Raw genomic sequence first — 14,320 nt, forward strand, 5'->3', positions numbered from 1 at the left:
CTCAGTAACTGTTAGTGATTGTTCCTGGCCTCAGTTTCCCCTGTGCGGTCAGACCACGGAGCCTCAGAGCTGGTCTGGGAGTCCAAAGCTGTGCTCCCCAGGCTCCCTTGCCCAGGAGGGTGGGGTGTGTGTCCCCGTGCTCGGGGAAGCAGCCTCCCACCCAGGCCTGCAGGGACCTTGGCCTCCTGACTCCCACCCACTTCCAACATGCCAGCCGCAGAGCCGGGTGGAACCTACCAGGAGATGGAAACGTAAACAGAGTGTCTCCCACAGCCTCAGCTCTGCACCCAGGCTCTGGAGCCACGCAGGGCCACCCACAGGGCTGAGGCTTCCGATCACACCCACTCCCACTCTGTATTGTTATTGCCGATGGTCTCCAGGAACCCAGGATTGCCTCCAACTCTCTGTGTAGAGGAGGGAGGCCTTGAAGTCCTCATTGTCCTGCCTCGACCTCCCAGGTGCTGACAGCAGAAATTGTACCATCACTCCCAGTTGGGCACCCAGTTCTCCACAGTCCTGTGTACTTCCTCCCCGAGGTGGACATCGGTCTGGCCTTCAACACTCACCTGCTTTCCCGCCCAAACTCCTCGGCCAAGTCGCCCACCTAGTGTGCCAGGCAGCCTTTCCCTCACCCATGCCATCTCTGCCTGACCTACTCATCTTCCTGGAATTCACCCCAGGGGACATCAGCTCTGAGACGGCGAAGCTGGCAGCTGACTGACCGCTCCTATGCATGTATGCAGACATGGGGAGCAGAGGCAGAGGCAGAGGCTGGCGGTCCTCGGAGGTCGCTCTCCACCATGTGTTTTGAAGCAGGGTCTCTCACTGACCATCAGCTGCCTACGCAGCAAGACTGACTACAACAGCAGGTCCTGGGGACCCCCTTGTCTCCAGCTGCCAGCAGAGGGGTTTCAGTCATACGCTGCCATGCATGACATTTTACATGGGTGTAATAGTGTTTACAATGTCCTGGGATGGTTCTCAGTCCCCTTTCCTCCAGAGTGACAACCACAGATGTCGCCAGATATTGTCTGAGCATCCCCAGGGGAAGGACACAGTCACCCTGCATGCGATTCATAGAATAAAGTCTCAGGTCAGTTATTCCAACGCTCCCATGTGGACATTGGTGATAGTTATTCCAACGCTCCCATGTGGACATTGGTGATAGTTATTCCAACGCTCCAATCTGGACATTGGTGATAGTTATTCCAACGCTCCAGTCTGGACATTGGTGATAGTTATTCCAACGCTCCCATGTGGACATTGGTGATAGTTATTCCAACGCTCCCATGTGGACATTGGTGATAGTTATTCCAACGCTCCCATGTGGACATTGGTGATAGTTATTCCAACGCTCCCATGTGGACATTGGTGATAGTTATTCCAACGCTCCAGTCTGGACATTGGTGATAGTTATTCCAACGCTCCAGTCTGGACATTGGTGATAGTTATTCCAACGCTCCCATGTGGACATTGGTGATAGTTATTCCAACGCTCCCATCTGGACATTGGTGATAGTTATTCCAACGCTCCAGTCTGGACATTGGTGATAGTTATTCCAACGCTCCAATCTGGACATTGGTGATAGTTATTCCAACGCTCCCATGTGGACATTGGTGATAGTTATTCCAACGCTCCAGTCTGGACATTGGTGATAGTTATTCCAATGCTCCCATGTGGACATTGGTGATAGTTATTCCAACGCTCCAGTCTGGACATTGGTGATAGTTATTCCAACGCTCCAGTCTGGACATTGGTGATAGTTATTCCAACGCTCCCATGTGGACATTGGTGATAGTTATTCCAACGCTCCCATCTGGACATTGGTGATAGTTATTCCAACGCTCCAGTCTGGACATTGGTGATAGTTATTCCAACGCTCCAATCTGGACATTGGTGATAGTTATTCCAACGCTCCCATGTGGACATTGGTGATAGTTATTCCAACGCTCCCATCTGGACATTGGTGATAGTTATTCCAACGCTCCAGTCTGGACATTGGTGATAGTTATTCCAACGCTCCAGTCTGGACATTGGTGATAGTTATTCCAATGCTCCAGTCTGGACATTGGTGATAGTTATTCCAACGCTCCAGTCTGGACATTGGTGATAGTTATTCCAACGCTCCAGTCTGGACATTGGTGATAGTTATTCCAACGCTCCAGTCTGGACACTGGTGATAGTTATTCCAACGCTCCAGTCTGGACATTGGTGATAGTTATTCCAACGCTCCCATGTGGACATTGGTGATAGTTATTCCAACGCTCCAGTCTGGACACTGGTGATAGTTATTCCAACGCTCCAGTCTGGACATTGGTGATAGTTATTCCAACGCTCCCATGTGGACATTGGTGATAGTTATTCCAACGCTCCAGTCTGGACACTGGTGATAGTTATTCCAACGCTCCAGTCTGGACATTGGTGATAGTTATTCCAACGCTCCAGTCTGGACATTGGTGATAGTTATTCCAACGCTCCAGTCTGGACACTGGTGATAGTTATTCCAACGCTCCAGTCTGGACATTGGTGATAGTTATTCCAACGCTCCCATGTGGACATTGGTGATAGTTATTCCAACGCTCCAGTCTGGACACTGGTGATAGTTATTCCAACGCTCCAGTCTGGACATTGGTGATAGTTATTCCAACGCTCCAGTCTGGACATTGGTGATAGTTATTCCAACGCTCCAGTCTGGACACTGGTGATAGTTATTCCAACGCTCCAGTCTGGACATTGGTGATAGTATCACACTCCCACATCCACAGGGATAGTTGTGTGATAACTACCAAAAGCACCTGAGGTAGACCAGCCAGCCACCAGTGGGGGGGGGGACGACGACCCTGGGGAGTCAGTGGCCCAGATCGCAGTTTGCTGGGAGCAGGTAAAGCAGGTATGTCTTAGAGTTTCAATGGCTGTGATAAAATGCCGAGATGGGTAAGCAACTTTGTAGGAAAGGTTTTATTTCAGCTTACATGGCTCAGTCACACTCCATCATCCAGGGAGTCAGGGGAGGAACCTGGAGACAGGATCTGACGCAAAGGCCATGGAAGGGTGCTGCTTACTGGCTTGCTCCCCATGGCTTGCTCAACCTACTTTCTTATAGAACCCAGGACCAGCAGCCCAGGGATGGCACCACCCACAGTGGACTGGGCCCTCCCCATCAATCACTAATTAAGAAAACGCACCACATGCCAATCTGCTGGGGACATTGTCTCAACTGTGGCTCCATCGACCCACATAACTCTAGCTTGTATCAAGTTGAAATAAAACTAGCCAGCACAAGGTGTCTGTCACCCAGGGGCTACAGATGATGACTTTTGGTAGGACACTGACCGAAGGACCCTGGCCAGCAACCTCACTGGAACCAAGAGGCCACACTGGAGACTGTCTGGTACCTCTGGTCCCATTGCAGCTGCCTGCAGGCCTTGCAGAAGGCAAGGGACAAGCTCGACAAGCGAGGCCTGAGCGTCTTCCTCCAGCGGAAGTAACGCTGGTACCTCAGGCTATCCCTGTCTAGTTCCTGAAGGTACTGAGCCAGGTCCTTTGGGCTCTGGAAATCATCCACGTGGATGAAGGCGTCAGGGGGCAGGAAGCGTTCGTAGTTCTTCCTGCTGGGCCCCAGGACCACGGGCACAGCCCAGGCTTCCAGAGCATTCTTCCACAGCTTCTCTGTGATGTAATCTGGGTGGAGGGAGTTTTCGAATGCCAGGTAAAACTTGTACCTGGCCAGTGTCTCCATCATGTCCGCTCGGGGAAGCGGCATGTGACCTTGACCATACACGTCCACGTGGAGGTGACTCTGAAGGGTCAGGTAGTACAGCACCCGAGCCGACTTGGAGTTCCAGTTGGACACAGCCCAGGCCACCAGGTCGGTCTTGGCGGACAGGTTGACCTGGGTTTGGACTGGAGGCTCTGGCCACGGCTCCAGCCAGCCATAGGGCGTGAAGATGTCAGAGTCAGCGCGATAGGACATGGTGAGGTTGAAGTGACCATCCAGGTGGGACAGCCGGCTACAGTGGCTGGGCGACTCCAGGCTGAACCACACCCAGCGCTGGCCTGGTGGCCTTGGCTGAAGTGGCAGCTGTGACCTGGGATTGGCGCTGACCTCGCGGTGGTGGATGATGACGGCATCTGCTTGGGGGTACAGGCTGCGGTTGGCGGTCAGCTGGCAATCGGCCGTGCCTGGGAGCATCTTGGAACAGGGGGACAGAGACACTGGATTGTGGAAGGGCCATGTCCACAGTAAGATGAGGAGGGGCCTGGGGACAGGGCTAGCTGGGGTGGAGGCTGGTCCTGGGGAGCTACCAGGAGCTGGGGGGCCGGGTTGGTCGTAGGACACTCGGATGTAGGAGAAGAAGCAGAGGGCCAACAGCAGCTGCAGCAGCAGGCCTGTGAGGCATGGACGCCAGGGACACTGTGCCTTGGCCGCTCGGGGCGGATCCATGGCCTGGGGGACCTGCGAAGAGAGGGAAAGGCAGAGCAGGCCACTGGTCATCTCTGTGGAAATGGCCAATAAACACTCCACTTTTTTTTTTTTTTTTTTAGACAGGGTTTTTCTGTGTAGCTCTGGCTATCCTGGAACTTGCTCTGTGAAACAGGCTGGCCTCAAACTCACAGAGATCCACCTGCCTCTGCTTCCCGAGTGGTGTGCCACCATGCCCAGCACTCCACATTTTTTTAAAACGTTTCAGTCCAGGTCTCTTGTAGCCCAGGTTAGCCTCCATATCTGTATATAGCCTAGGATGACCTTTGCTGGCACTTGGATGTGGTGGACACATCTATATTGCCAGCACCTGAGAGGCATAGGCAGGTCGAGCTCTGTGAGTTCCAGGCTAGCCTGGGCTATAGAATAAGACCCTGTCTCTAAAAACAAAATCAAGAAATTCTGATGCTTTCATTGAAACACATTTAGAAATAAATGTGAAAACATAATACGATTTTTCCCCCTTGTGCAATAGAGATTTAAAAACCCTGGGTGCTTTGAAACATGCAGCAAGATCCCACAATGCCACTGGCTCACTCTTGACACCAAGGTCTGGTCACACATTGCTGATGCAGGTCACTAATGCTGCAAGTGTGAACACGCCTACGGCCAGGGACAGACTCGAAGTGTCACATCTTGGGCTGAGCCTGGTACCAGGGCTCAGTGAGCAGAGCGCTCCCACAGCATTCCCAGAGCCATGGGTTCCATTCCCAGCACCACAGATGGCAGCAGGTGTGCTGCATGCCTTTCATCGAGCATTCCAGGGAACGAAGCATCTCCTGCCCCGGGCATCGCTCACCTATCCAGGGAATGAAACCCAAACCCCAGTGACCCGAGGCTCCCTGAATGCAGATGCCTTCCAGCAGGGACATCTTCCACAGAGACAAAGTTGCCAGGGCAGCCCTGCATTCCTCTGGGGCCAAATCCTTTTTTCTATATAGAAAGAATCAGCCTGTATCACTTCCTCTCAGCCATTAAAAAAATTAGGTACACACACACACACACACACACACACACACACACACACACACACACACAGAGAGAGAGAGAGAGAGAGAGAGAGAGAGAGAGAGAGAGAGAGAGAGAGAGCCTGGGGCTGGAGATGTGGCTCAGTGGTTAAGAGCAACGGATGCTCTTCCAAAGGACCTGCATCTAATTCCCACAATCCACACGGTGGCTCACAACTTTTTCTAAGTCCAGCTCCAGGGGATCCAACAAAGACATACATGCAGACAAAACACCAATGTATGTAAAACAAATAAATCTTGAAGGAGAAGGAGAAAGAGAAGGAGAAGAAGAAGAAGAAGAAGAAGAAGAAGAAGAAGAAGAAGAAGAAGAAGAAGAAGGAAGAGAAGGAGAAGGAGAAGAGGAAGAAGAAGAAGAAGAAGAAGAAGAAGAAGAAGAAGAAGAAGAAGAAGAAGAAGAAGGTTCTACCCCACCCAGGGCTGCCTTCAAGAGTCCATAGAGAGTGTGGCTTTTGCCCAGCGGCCAATGTGGTCTCTGTCCCCTTGGTTCTCCTGCAAGGGTTGACAGGTGCAACCAACTTCAGGGGCAGCAGTGACAGGGCCAATGTGCCCAGTGGAGCCCAGCACCCCAGGGACCTTTGTTTGAGATTTACTAGCCTTAAAACACCTGATTCTGAGGCCTCCAGAGTAAAGAAGAAGAAGAAGAAGAAGAAGAAGAAGAAGAAGAAGAAGAAGAAGAAGAAGAAGAAGAAGAAGAAGAAGAAGAAGGCAGTCAGGTGGTGGTGGCCCACACTTTTAAAACTAGCACTTGGGTGGCAGAGGCAGGTGAATCTCAGTGAGATTGAGGCCAGCCTGGGCTACAAAGAGAGTTCCAGGACAGCCAAGGTATTCAAAGAAGAACCTTGTCTCAAAAAACAAAAAGAGCCGGGCGGTAGTGGCACACGCCTTTAATCCCAGCACTCGGGAGGCAGAGCCAGGCAGATCTTTGTGAGTTCGAGGCCAGCCTGGTCTACAGAGCAAGATCCAGGACAGGCGCAAAGCTACACAGAGAAACCCTGTCTCGAAAAAAAAAAAAAAAAAAAAGGAAGAGAGGAAGAAGATGGAGGAGGAGAACGAGGAGATGGAGGAGGAGGAGGAGATGGAGGAGGAGGAGGAGATGGAGGAGGAGGAGGAGATGGAGGAGGAGGAGGAGATGGAGGAGGAGGAGATGGAAGAGGAGGAGGAGATGGAGGAGGAGGAGATGGAGGAGGAGATGGAGGAGGAGGAGGAGATGGAGGAGGAGGAGGAGATGGAGGAGGAGGAGATGGAGGAGGAGGAGGAGATGGAGGAGGAGGAGATGGAGGAGGAGGAGGAGATGGAGGAGGTGGAGGAGGAGGAGATGGAGGAGGAGGAGATGGAGGAGGAGATGGAGGAGGAGGAGGAGATGGAGGAGGAGATGGAGGAGGAGGAGGAGATGGAGGAGGAGGAGATGGAGGAGGAGATGGAGGAGGAGATGGAGGAGGTGGAGATGGAGGAGGAGATGGAGGAGGAGGAAGAGATGGAGGAGGAGGAGATGGAGGAGGAAGAGAAGGAGGAGGGGATGGAGGAGGAGGAGATGGAGGAGGTGGAGATGGAGGAGGAGATGGAGGAGGAGGAAGAGATGGAGGAGGAGGAGATGGAGGAGGAGGAGATGGAGGAGGAGATGGAGGAGGAGGAGGAGATGGAGGAGGAGATGGAGGAGGAGGAGGAGATGGAGGAGGAGGAGATGGAGGAAGAGATGGAGGAGGAGATGGAGGAGGAGGAGGAGGAGATGGAGGAGGAGGAGATGGAGGAGGAGATGGAGGAGGAGGAGGAGGAGATGGAGGAGGAGGAGGAGATGGAGGAGGAGATGGAGGAGGAGGAGATGGAGGAGGAGGAGATGGAGGAGGAGATGGAGGAGGAGGAGGAGATGGAGGAGGAGATGGAGGAGGAGGAGATGGAGGAGGAGGAGGAGATGGACGAGGAGGAGGAGATGGAGGAGGAGGAGGAGATGGAGGAGGAGGAGGAGATGGAGGAGAAGGAGGAGATGGAGGAGGAGAAGGAGGAGATGGAGGAGGAGATGGAGGAGGAGGAGGAGGAGATGGAGGAGGAGGAGGAGGAGATGGAGGAGGAGGAGATGGAGGAGGAGGAGGAGATGGAGGAGGAGATGGAGGAGATGGAGGAGGAGGAGGAGATGGAGGAGGAGGAGGAGATGGAGGAGAAGGAGGAGATGGAGGAGGAGAAGGAGGAGATGGAGGAGGAGATGGAGGAGGAGGAGGAGATGGAGGAGGAGATGGAGGAGATGGAGGAGGAGATGGAGGAGGAGGAGATGGAGGAGGAGGAGATGGAGGAGGTGGAGGAGGAGATGGAGGAGGTGGAGGAGGAGATGGAGGAGGTGGAGGAGGAGATGGAGGAGGAGGAGGAAGAGGAGGAGGAGATGGAGGAGGAGATGGAGGAGGAGGAGGAGATGGAGGAGAAGCAGAAATACAATTGCCAAATCCCAAATCCATATGCCGCTGGGGATTTGTGGAGTAGTGTCAGCAAGTAAGGGGGGTTGGATCTACCTCCAGCCCCTCACTGGGGGATTCCGGGCGGGGCTCCACCCTGACCACGCCCCCAGCCCCTCACTGGGGGATTCTAGGCGGGGCTCCACCCTGAACACGCCCCCAGCCCCTCACTGGGGATTCTAGGCGGGGCTCCACCCTGACCACGCCCCCAGCCCTCACTGGGGATTCTAGGCGGGGCTCCACCCTGAACACGCCCAGCCCCACACTTGGGTTCTGTGAGGGAATACTCTAATAAGTCATACACATATTGAATCCTCATAGTTGTGGATATGGATTTTTTTGTCTTTTAAAAATGTCGTGTGTACAGAACCATGGAGGCTATATATATAGCATGGCGGACCCTAGAATGACTATGGCTTATAATAAATTTTGGTTTTACTCAAAAAAAAAAATGTGTGCATATGTCTGCATTGGTGTGTGCACTTGATCATGGGTGCTCACGGATCACAGTGGTGTTGGATCTCTGAAGTTACAGGCAGCTGTGGATGCTGGGACCAAATTCAAGTCCTCTGAAAGAGCGTTGTGAGTGCCTAGCCCCTGACATGTTAGCTTTATCAGGTTATCTTTGTATCACAGGCTGACCTTGGACTCCTGATCCTCCCCAAGTGCTGGGATGGCAGACGTGTGCCACCACATGACACCACCACCAACACACGCACACACGCACGCGCACACTCACACATGTCTTTTGCTTAGGAGGTGTGGCCTTGTTGAAGGAAGTGGGATGTGTGTCACTGTGGGGGTGAGCTTCGAGGTCTCCTAGGCTCAAGCTACCCCCAGTGACACAGTCCAATTCCTGCTGCCGGCAGATCTGATGTAAGAACTCTCAGCTCCGTCTCCAGCACCATGTCTGCCCGCACACCACGTTTCCCACCATCCATGATGATGACAGACTGAACCTCTGAACTGTAAGCCAGCCTCAATTAAATTAAAACACAAACACTTTAGGAGAGTTGCAATGGTCATGGTTTCTCTCACGGCGATAAAATCCTAAGACACGTGGTATCTGTCAGTAGTCAAGGTTAGACTTCAGCTCATGGGAATTCTCCTGCCTCAGTCTCCCAAGTTTTGGCATGCTGGGCATACTGTTGCACACCTTTACTCCCAGCATTCGGGAGGCAGGAATATCTCTGAGTTTGAGGCCAGCGTGGTCTACACAGAGAGTTCCAGGTTAGTCAGGGCCACACAGAGAAACTCTGTCTGGAAAATATAATGTTAACCTTTGTGTGTGGAGGTCAGGGGTCAACTTTGGGAAGTCCCTTCTCTGTTCCACCTTCATGTGGGTCCAGAGATCTGAGGCAGATCGCCAGGCTGTCGCCACAAGTGCCTTTGCCCACTAGACCCCTGTGGCCACACTTGGTTGCTTTTAAGGATTTTATTTTTATTTTTATTTTGATTGATTGATTGATTGATTGATTGTGACAGGGTTCCCCTGTGTAGCCCAGGCTGGCCTTGAACTCACAGAGATCTGCCTGGCTCTGTCCTCGAATGCTGGGATTAAAGGCATGCGCCACCACTGCCCGGCTCTTGTTATGTTTTTTAAGACAGGGTTTCTCTATTTTTATAGCTCGATTGACCTGAAACTGGGCATGTAGACCAGGCTGGACTTGAACTCACAGAGTTCTGCCTGACCCTGCCCTTTTTGGAGGAACACACACCACACACCACACACACACACACACACACACACACACACACACACACACACCCCAAAGGGTCATTCCATTCCAAGCTGCCGTTGGCAAACTTCCCCCAATCCTCCTGCCTCAGGTTTTCAAGTGTCAGGGTGAGAGGAACGTGCTACTGAGCCCCTTTATTTCTAGAAAAGGGGAAAATGACACCCCCCTCCTACAGCAGGCACCCTAAGGCCCAGAGACTGGGAGCTGGGAGAGAGGGCAGGGGCAACCGCAGCCACACTGGGGTCCAGATGCAGGGAGGTCGACATCAGGGATGGGAGGGTGAAGAAGAGCCGACTGGGGGTAGGGGTCTCGGCATGGCCCAGAAGGGCGGGTGCGCGCTGCAGCAGGGTGGGGGTAGGCTGCCACGTGGGGATCCCTCACCCCTGAATCCTCTATCTCCCTCGCTCCTCCGCAGACCGATTTCTACCGCAGGCAACAGAGATGCAGCAGATCTTCGAGAAATTCTCTTCCGGTCGGCAGAGTCAGCAGGTACAGCGTGCGCATGTGCAGCCAGCGAATGCACGTGCAGGCCACCAGGGTGGGTTTCCTTCCTGGGCCTGCCAGACCGCGCCACAGCCAGACCCATCTGCGCCTGCGTGCAGGCCTCTCCCTGGAGCCCCAGCTCTGTGACTGGGGAGTGAGCTGGGGCTGAAGTTGGTGGGTGGGAGGGGAGGTTCCTAGTGTCCTGGGAGAAAAGGGGAAGCAGATGGGAAGACAGAAGGCGGGGGGCGACGGCTCAGTGCATGCCGCGTCTGCTTTGCGAGCAGGAGGACCTGACTTGGATGTTCGGGGCCCACCTGAATAGCTGTAGGTGGCGACACAGCACGGTAGCCACGGGCAGGAGGCGCTGGGGACGTGGGGATGGCAGGATCCTGGGACTGTGGGTGTGGCGGGAGGAGCGCTCCCGGAAAGCCAGCATCCCGGAAGGAGATAGCAGCAGGTGCAGCGAGAAACCCTGTTCCGGGAGGGCAAAGCCACCGGCCTCTCCCCAGCAGGGACAGCATGCGCGTACGTGCAGGTCACACGCGCAAGAGACCACGTGGGCAGAGGAAAGTGAGGGCCGAGGCGGGGTCGCGTGGCACAGGCCTGTCATCTGAGGCGCAAGGACCGAGCATGGCGACATCTCAAGTTCTAGGCCCACCCGAGACCGTCTCAAACCAAAACCCAACAAAGAAAACACGCAGAGGAGACAGCGGTCCTCGCCTGTGCTCATCCGCAACACCCGTGACAGACCCAGGCTGGGGCACGCGGGGGTGGGGGGGGGGAGGCCAGAGCCGTTTTGCTGCTAAGATTGAGGTCTGAATGGACGCTGGACCATTGCACCGAACTGGGTCCCTGTGGCCCTGTCTGTCCTCTCCACCACCTAAAAATAACTCACTGCCCACCTCCAGGTCCCCAAGGACCCGGATCCTGTACCCCTAAAACCTTGGCTGGCTGGCTGGGGAAGGACAGGAGGTATCATGGGCTGGGGTGCCAGTGTCTGTGTCTTGGTGTTACCTTGACCCTCGGCAGGCCTGGAAGGTACCAGGCTCTGGGTTCCCAGAGATGGCGATCTGTGCGCCCCACGAAGGGCAATGGCACATTGATCCAAGTTTGCTATGACCCTGGCATCTGCAGACACTTGGGTTGGGGAGTAGGGGGTGTCTGTCCCTGTCCAGCTTTCCCAATGGTCAGTGGACTGAAGACAGATGCACCCCTGCCCCAGTGACCCAGAGTGGGGGCTCCCAAGGGCACCCCTCTTCACCCAGATCAGCTCAGCAAGACCTCCCAGGTGCCCTGCAGGATGTGGCGCTGCCTCAGCCTGTGGTATTCTCTGTGGGAGAGGGCTTGGGGCCAGGCCCCTGCCCCAGAGCCCTGTCCAGCCTCTCAGCTTCTTGAGACACAAGGAGTGAGGAGATGGATTTCCCACTCCGTTCCATCTGAATCAGCCAAAGGTGGCCAAAAGGCTGGAACCCCCACATGCTGTGGAACTCAGTAACTGTTAGTGATTGTTCCTGGCCTCAGTTTCCCCTGTGCGGTCAGACCACGGAGCCTCAGAGCTGGTCTGGGAGTCCAAAGCTGTGCTCCCCAGGCTCCCTTGCCCAGGAGGGTGGGGTGTGTGTCCCCGTGCTCGGGGAAGCAGCCTCCCACCCAGGCCTGCGGGGACCTTGGCCTCCTGACTCCCACCCACTTCCAACATGCCAGCCGCAGAGCCGGGTGGAACCTACCAGGAGATGGAAACGTAAACAGAGTGTCTCCCACAGCCTCAGCTCTGCACCCAGGCTCTGGAGCCACACAGGGCCACCCACAGGGCTGAGGCTTCCGATCACACCCACTCCCACTCTGTGCCTGAGCATCCCCAGGGGAAGGACACACACAGGGTCTCATCTGGATGACTGTGATAGTACCATGCCCTACAACCTCCACAGGCATTAGCTGTCGTATGCACCAGAAGCAACTGAGGCGGACCCACCACCCACCAGTGGGAGGGTGGCAGGGTGGCAGGGTGGCAGGGATGGGAGTCAGTGGCCTGAAGTAGTGTGTTGGGATCAGGTTCTCGTGATATGGCTCAGGCTTCTGGCTGCCCACAGCCCCAGTGGGCAAAGTTCTAGGTGAAGACAATGGAACGAAGGTTCTGGGCTGCTGAGATGCCTGTCAAGGGGTCCCAGGTAAAGGGGGCATCTGTCACCCAGGGGCTACAGACGATGACTTTTGGTAGGACACTGACCAAAGGACCCTGGCCAGCAACCTCACTGGAACCAAGAGGCCACACTGGAGACTGTCTGGTACCTCTGGTCCCATTGCAGCTGCCTGCAGGCCTTGCAGAAGGCAAGGGACATGCTCGACAAGCGAGGCCTGAGCGTCTTCCTCCAGCGGAAGTAACGCTGGTACCTCAGGCTATCCCTGTCTAGTTCCTGAAGGTACTGAGCCAGGTCCTTTGGGCTCTGGAAATCATCCACGTGGATGAAGGCGTCAGGGGGCAGGAAGCGTTCGTAGTTCTTCCTGCTGGGCCCCAGGACCACGGGCACAGCCCAGGCTTCCAGAGCATTCTTCCACAGCTTCTCTGTGATGTAATCTGGGTGGAGGGAGTTTTCGAATGCCAGGTAAAACTTGTACCTGGCCAGTGTCTCCATCATGTCCGCTCGGGGAAGCGGCATGTGACCTTGACCATACACGTCCACATGGAGGTGACTCTGAAGGTTCAGGTAGTACAGCACCCGAGCCGACTTGGGGTTCCAGTTGGACACAGCCCAGGCCACCAGGTCAGTCTTGGCGGACAGGTTGACCTGGGTTTGGACTGGAGGCTCTGGCCACGGCTCCAGCCAGCCATAGGGCGTGAAGATGTCAGAGTCAGCGCGATAGGACATGGTGAGGTTGAAGTGACCATCCAGGTGGGACAGCCGGCTACAGTGGCTGGGCGACTCCAGGCTGAACCACACCCAGCGCTGGCCTGGTGGCCTTGGCTGAAGTGGCAGCTGTGACCTGGGATTGGCGCTGACCTCGCGGTGGTGGATGATGACGGCATCTGCTTGGGGGTACAGGCTGCGGTTGGCGGTCAGCTGGCAATCGGCCGTGCCTGGGAGCATCTTGGAACAGGGGGACAGAGACACTGGATTGTGGAAGGGCCATGTCCACAGTAAGATGAGGAGGGGCCTGGGGACAGGGCTAGCTGGGGTGGAGGCTGGTCCTGGGGAGCTACCAGGAGCTGGGGGGCCGGGTTGGTCGTAGGACACTCGGATGTAGGAGAAGAAGCAGAGGGCCAACAGCAGCTGCAGCAGCAGGCCTGCGAGGCATGGACGCCAGGGACACTGTGCCTTGGCCGCTCGGGGCGGATCCATGGCCTGGGGGACCTGCGAAGAGAGGGACATAATAGGAACAGGAGGTGCGAATGGTATTATTCACGGGCATTTTAAATTTTCAGAAGGGTCCCGTGTAGCCCAGGCTGACCTGTAATAGCTAAGTAGGCAAGGATGACGTTAGTGCCTGGCCTCTCAGGCCTCCATCTCCTGAGTGCTGGGGTGACAGGCATGTGCCACCATGCCCAGCTAAATCTTGATAGGAGTTATCGCTTCCTATATGATGGAGGATAGAACTCAAAGGACATCACTTACAGCAAAGAACGAGAGACCCAAGGACCTGACCCCTCAGGTCCCCCTCCAACTTAATGCTGGGAGAAATATCCCTCTACTTGGACTGGAGTCCCCAGGAAAGGTTGCTCTCTGGTGTCATGCTGTGGATGATTGATTGATTGATTGATAAATAAAACACTGATTGGCCAGTAGCCAGGCAGGAAGTATAGGCGGGACAAAGAGAGGAGAAGTCTGGGAAGTGGAAGGCTGAGGCAAGGAGACGCTGCCAGCCGCCACCATGAGGAACAGGATGTAAAGTACTGGTAAGCCACAAGCCACGTAGCAAGGTACAGATTTATAGAAATGGGTTAATTTAAGATATAAGAAATAGATAGAAGCCTGAGCCATTAGGCCAAACAGTTTAAATAGTATAAGCGTCTGTGTGTCTATTTGAGTCTGAGTGACTGCCGGCCAGGCGAGACTGGAGATAACTCCAGCTACAGTCCCACCCAGACTCCACCATTTGCCAGCTTCTCCGATTTCAGGGAATACAGAGCTGGGTAGAAAATCTCACAGAAGT

The 14,320-nt window shown here is 54.7% G+C and overlaps 3 protein-coding genes across 3 annotated transcripts; all 3 read right to left on the reverse strand.

Moving 5' to 3' along the window:
* Window positions 1–3,119: 3,119 nt before the first annotated feature.
* Window positions 3,120–4,444, reverse strand: LOC131900771 (3-galactosyl-N-acetylglucosaminide 4-alpha-L-fucosyltransferase FUT3-like). The gene has a single exon (XM_059252085.1). The coding sequence runs from the start codon at window positions 4,442–4,444 to the stop codon at window positions 3,356–3,358; it is 1,089 nt and encodes a 362-aa protein (XP_059108068.1). The 3' UTR covers window positions 3,120–3,355.
* Window positions 4,445–6,623: 2,179 nt separating this feature from the next.
* LOC131900779 (basic proline-rich protein-like) lies at window positions 6,624–7,694 on the reverse strand (the record flags this gene model as incomplete). Its single annotated transcript, XM_059252096.1, has 1 exon — window positions 6,624–7,694. A coding segment is annotated over one exon (1,071 nt), but the record flags the coding sequence as incomplete, so codon positions are not given.
* Window positions 7,695–12,420: 4,726 nt separating this feature from the next.
* LOC131900440 (3-galactosyl-N-acetylglucosaminide 4-alpha-L-fucosyltransferase FUT3-like) lies at window positions 12,421–13,509 on the reverse strand. Its single transcript, XM_059251653.1, has one exon. The coding sequence runs from the start codon at window positions 13,507–13,509 to the stop codon at window positions 12,421–12,423; it is 1,089 nt and encodes a 362-aa protein (XP_059107636.1).
* Window positions 13,510–14,320: the final 811 nt, after the last annotated feature.

Source organism: Peromyscus eremicus, unplaced genomic scaffold (genome assembly GCF_949786415.1).
Source record: "Peromyscus eremicus unplaced genomic scaffold, PerEre_H2_v1 PerEre#2#chr22_unloc_1, whole genome shotgun sequence".
NCBI classification, from domain to species: domain Eukaryota; kingdom Metazoa; phylum Chordata; class Mammalia; order Rodentia; family Cricetidae; genus Peromyscus; species Peromyscus eremicus.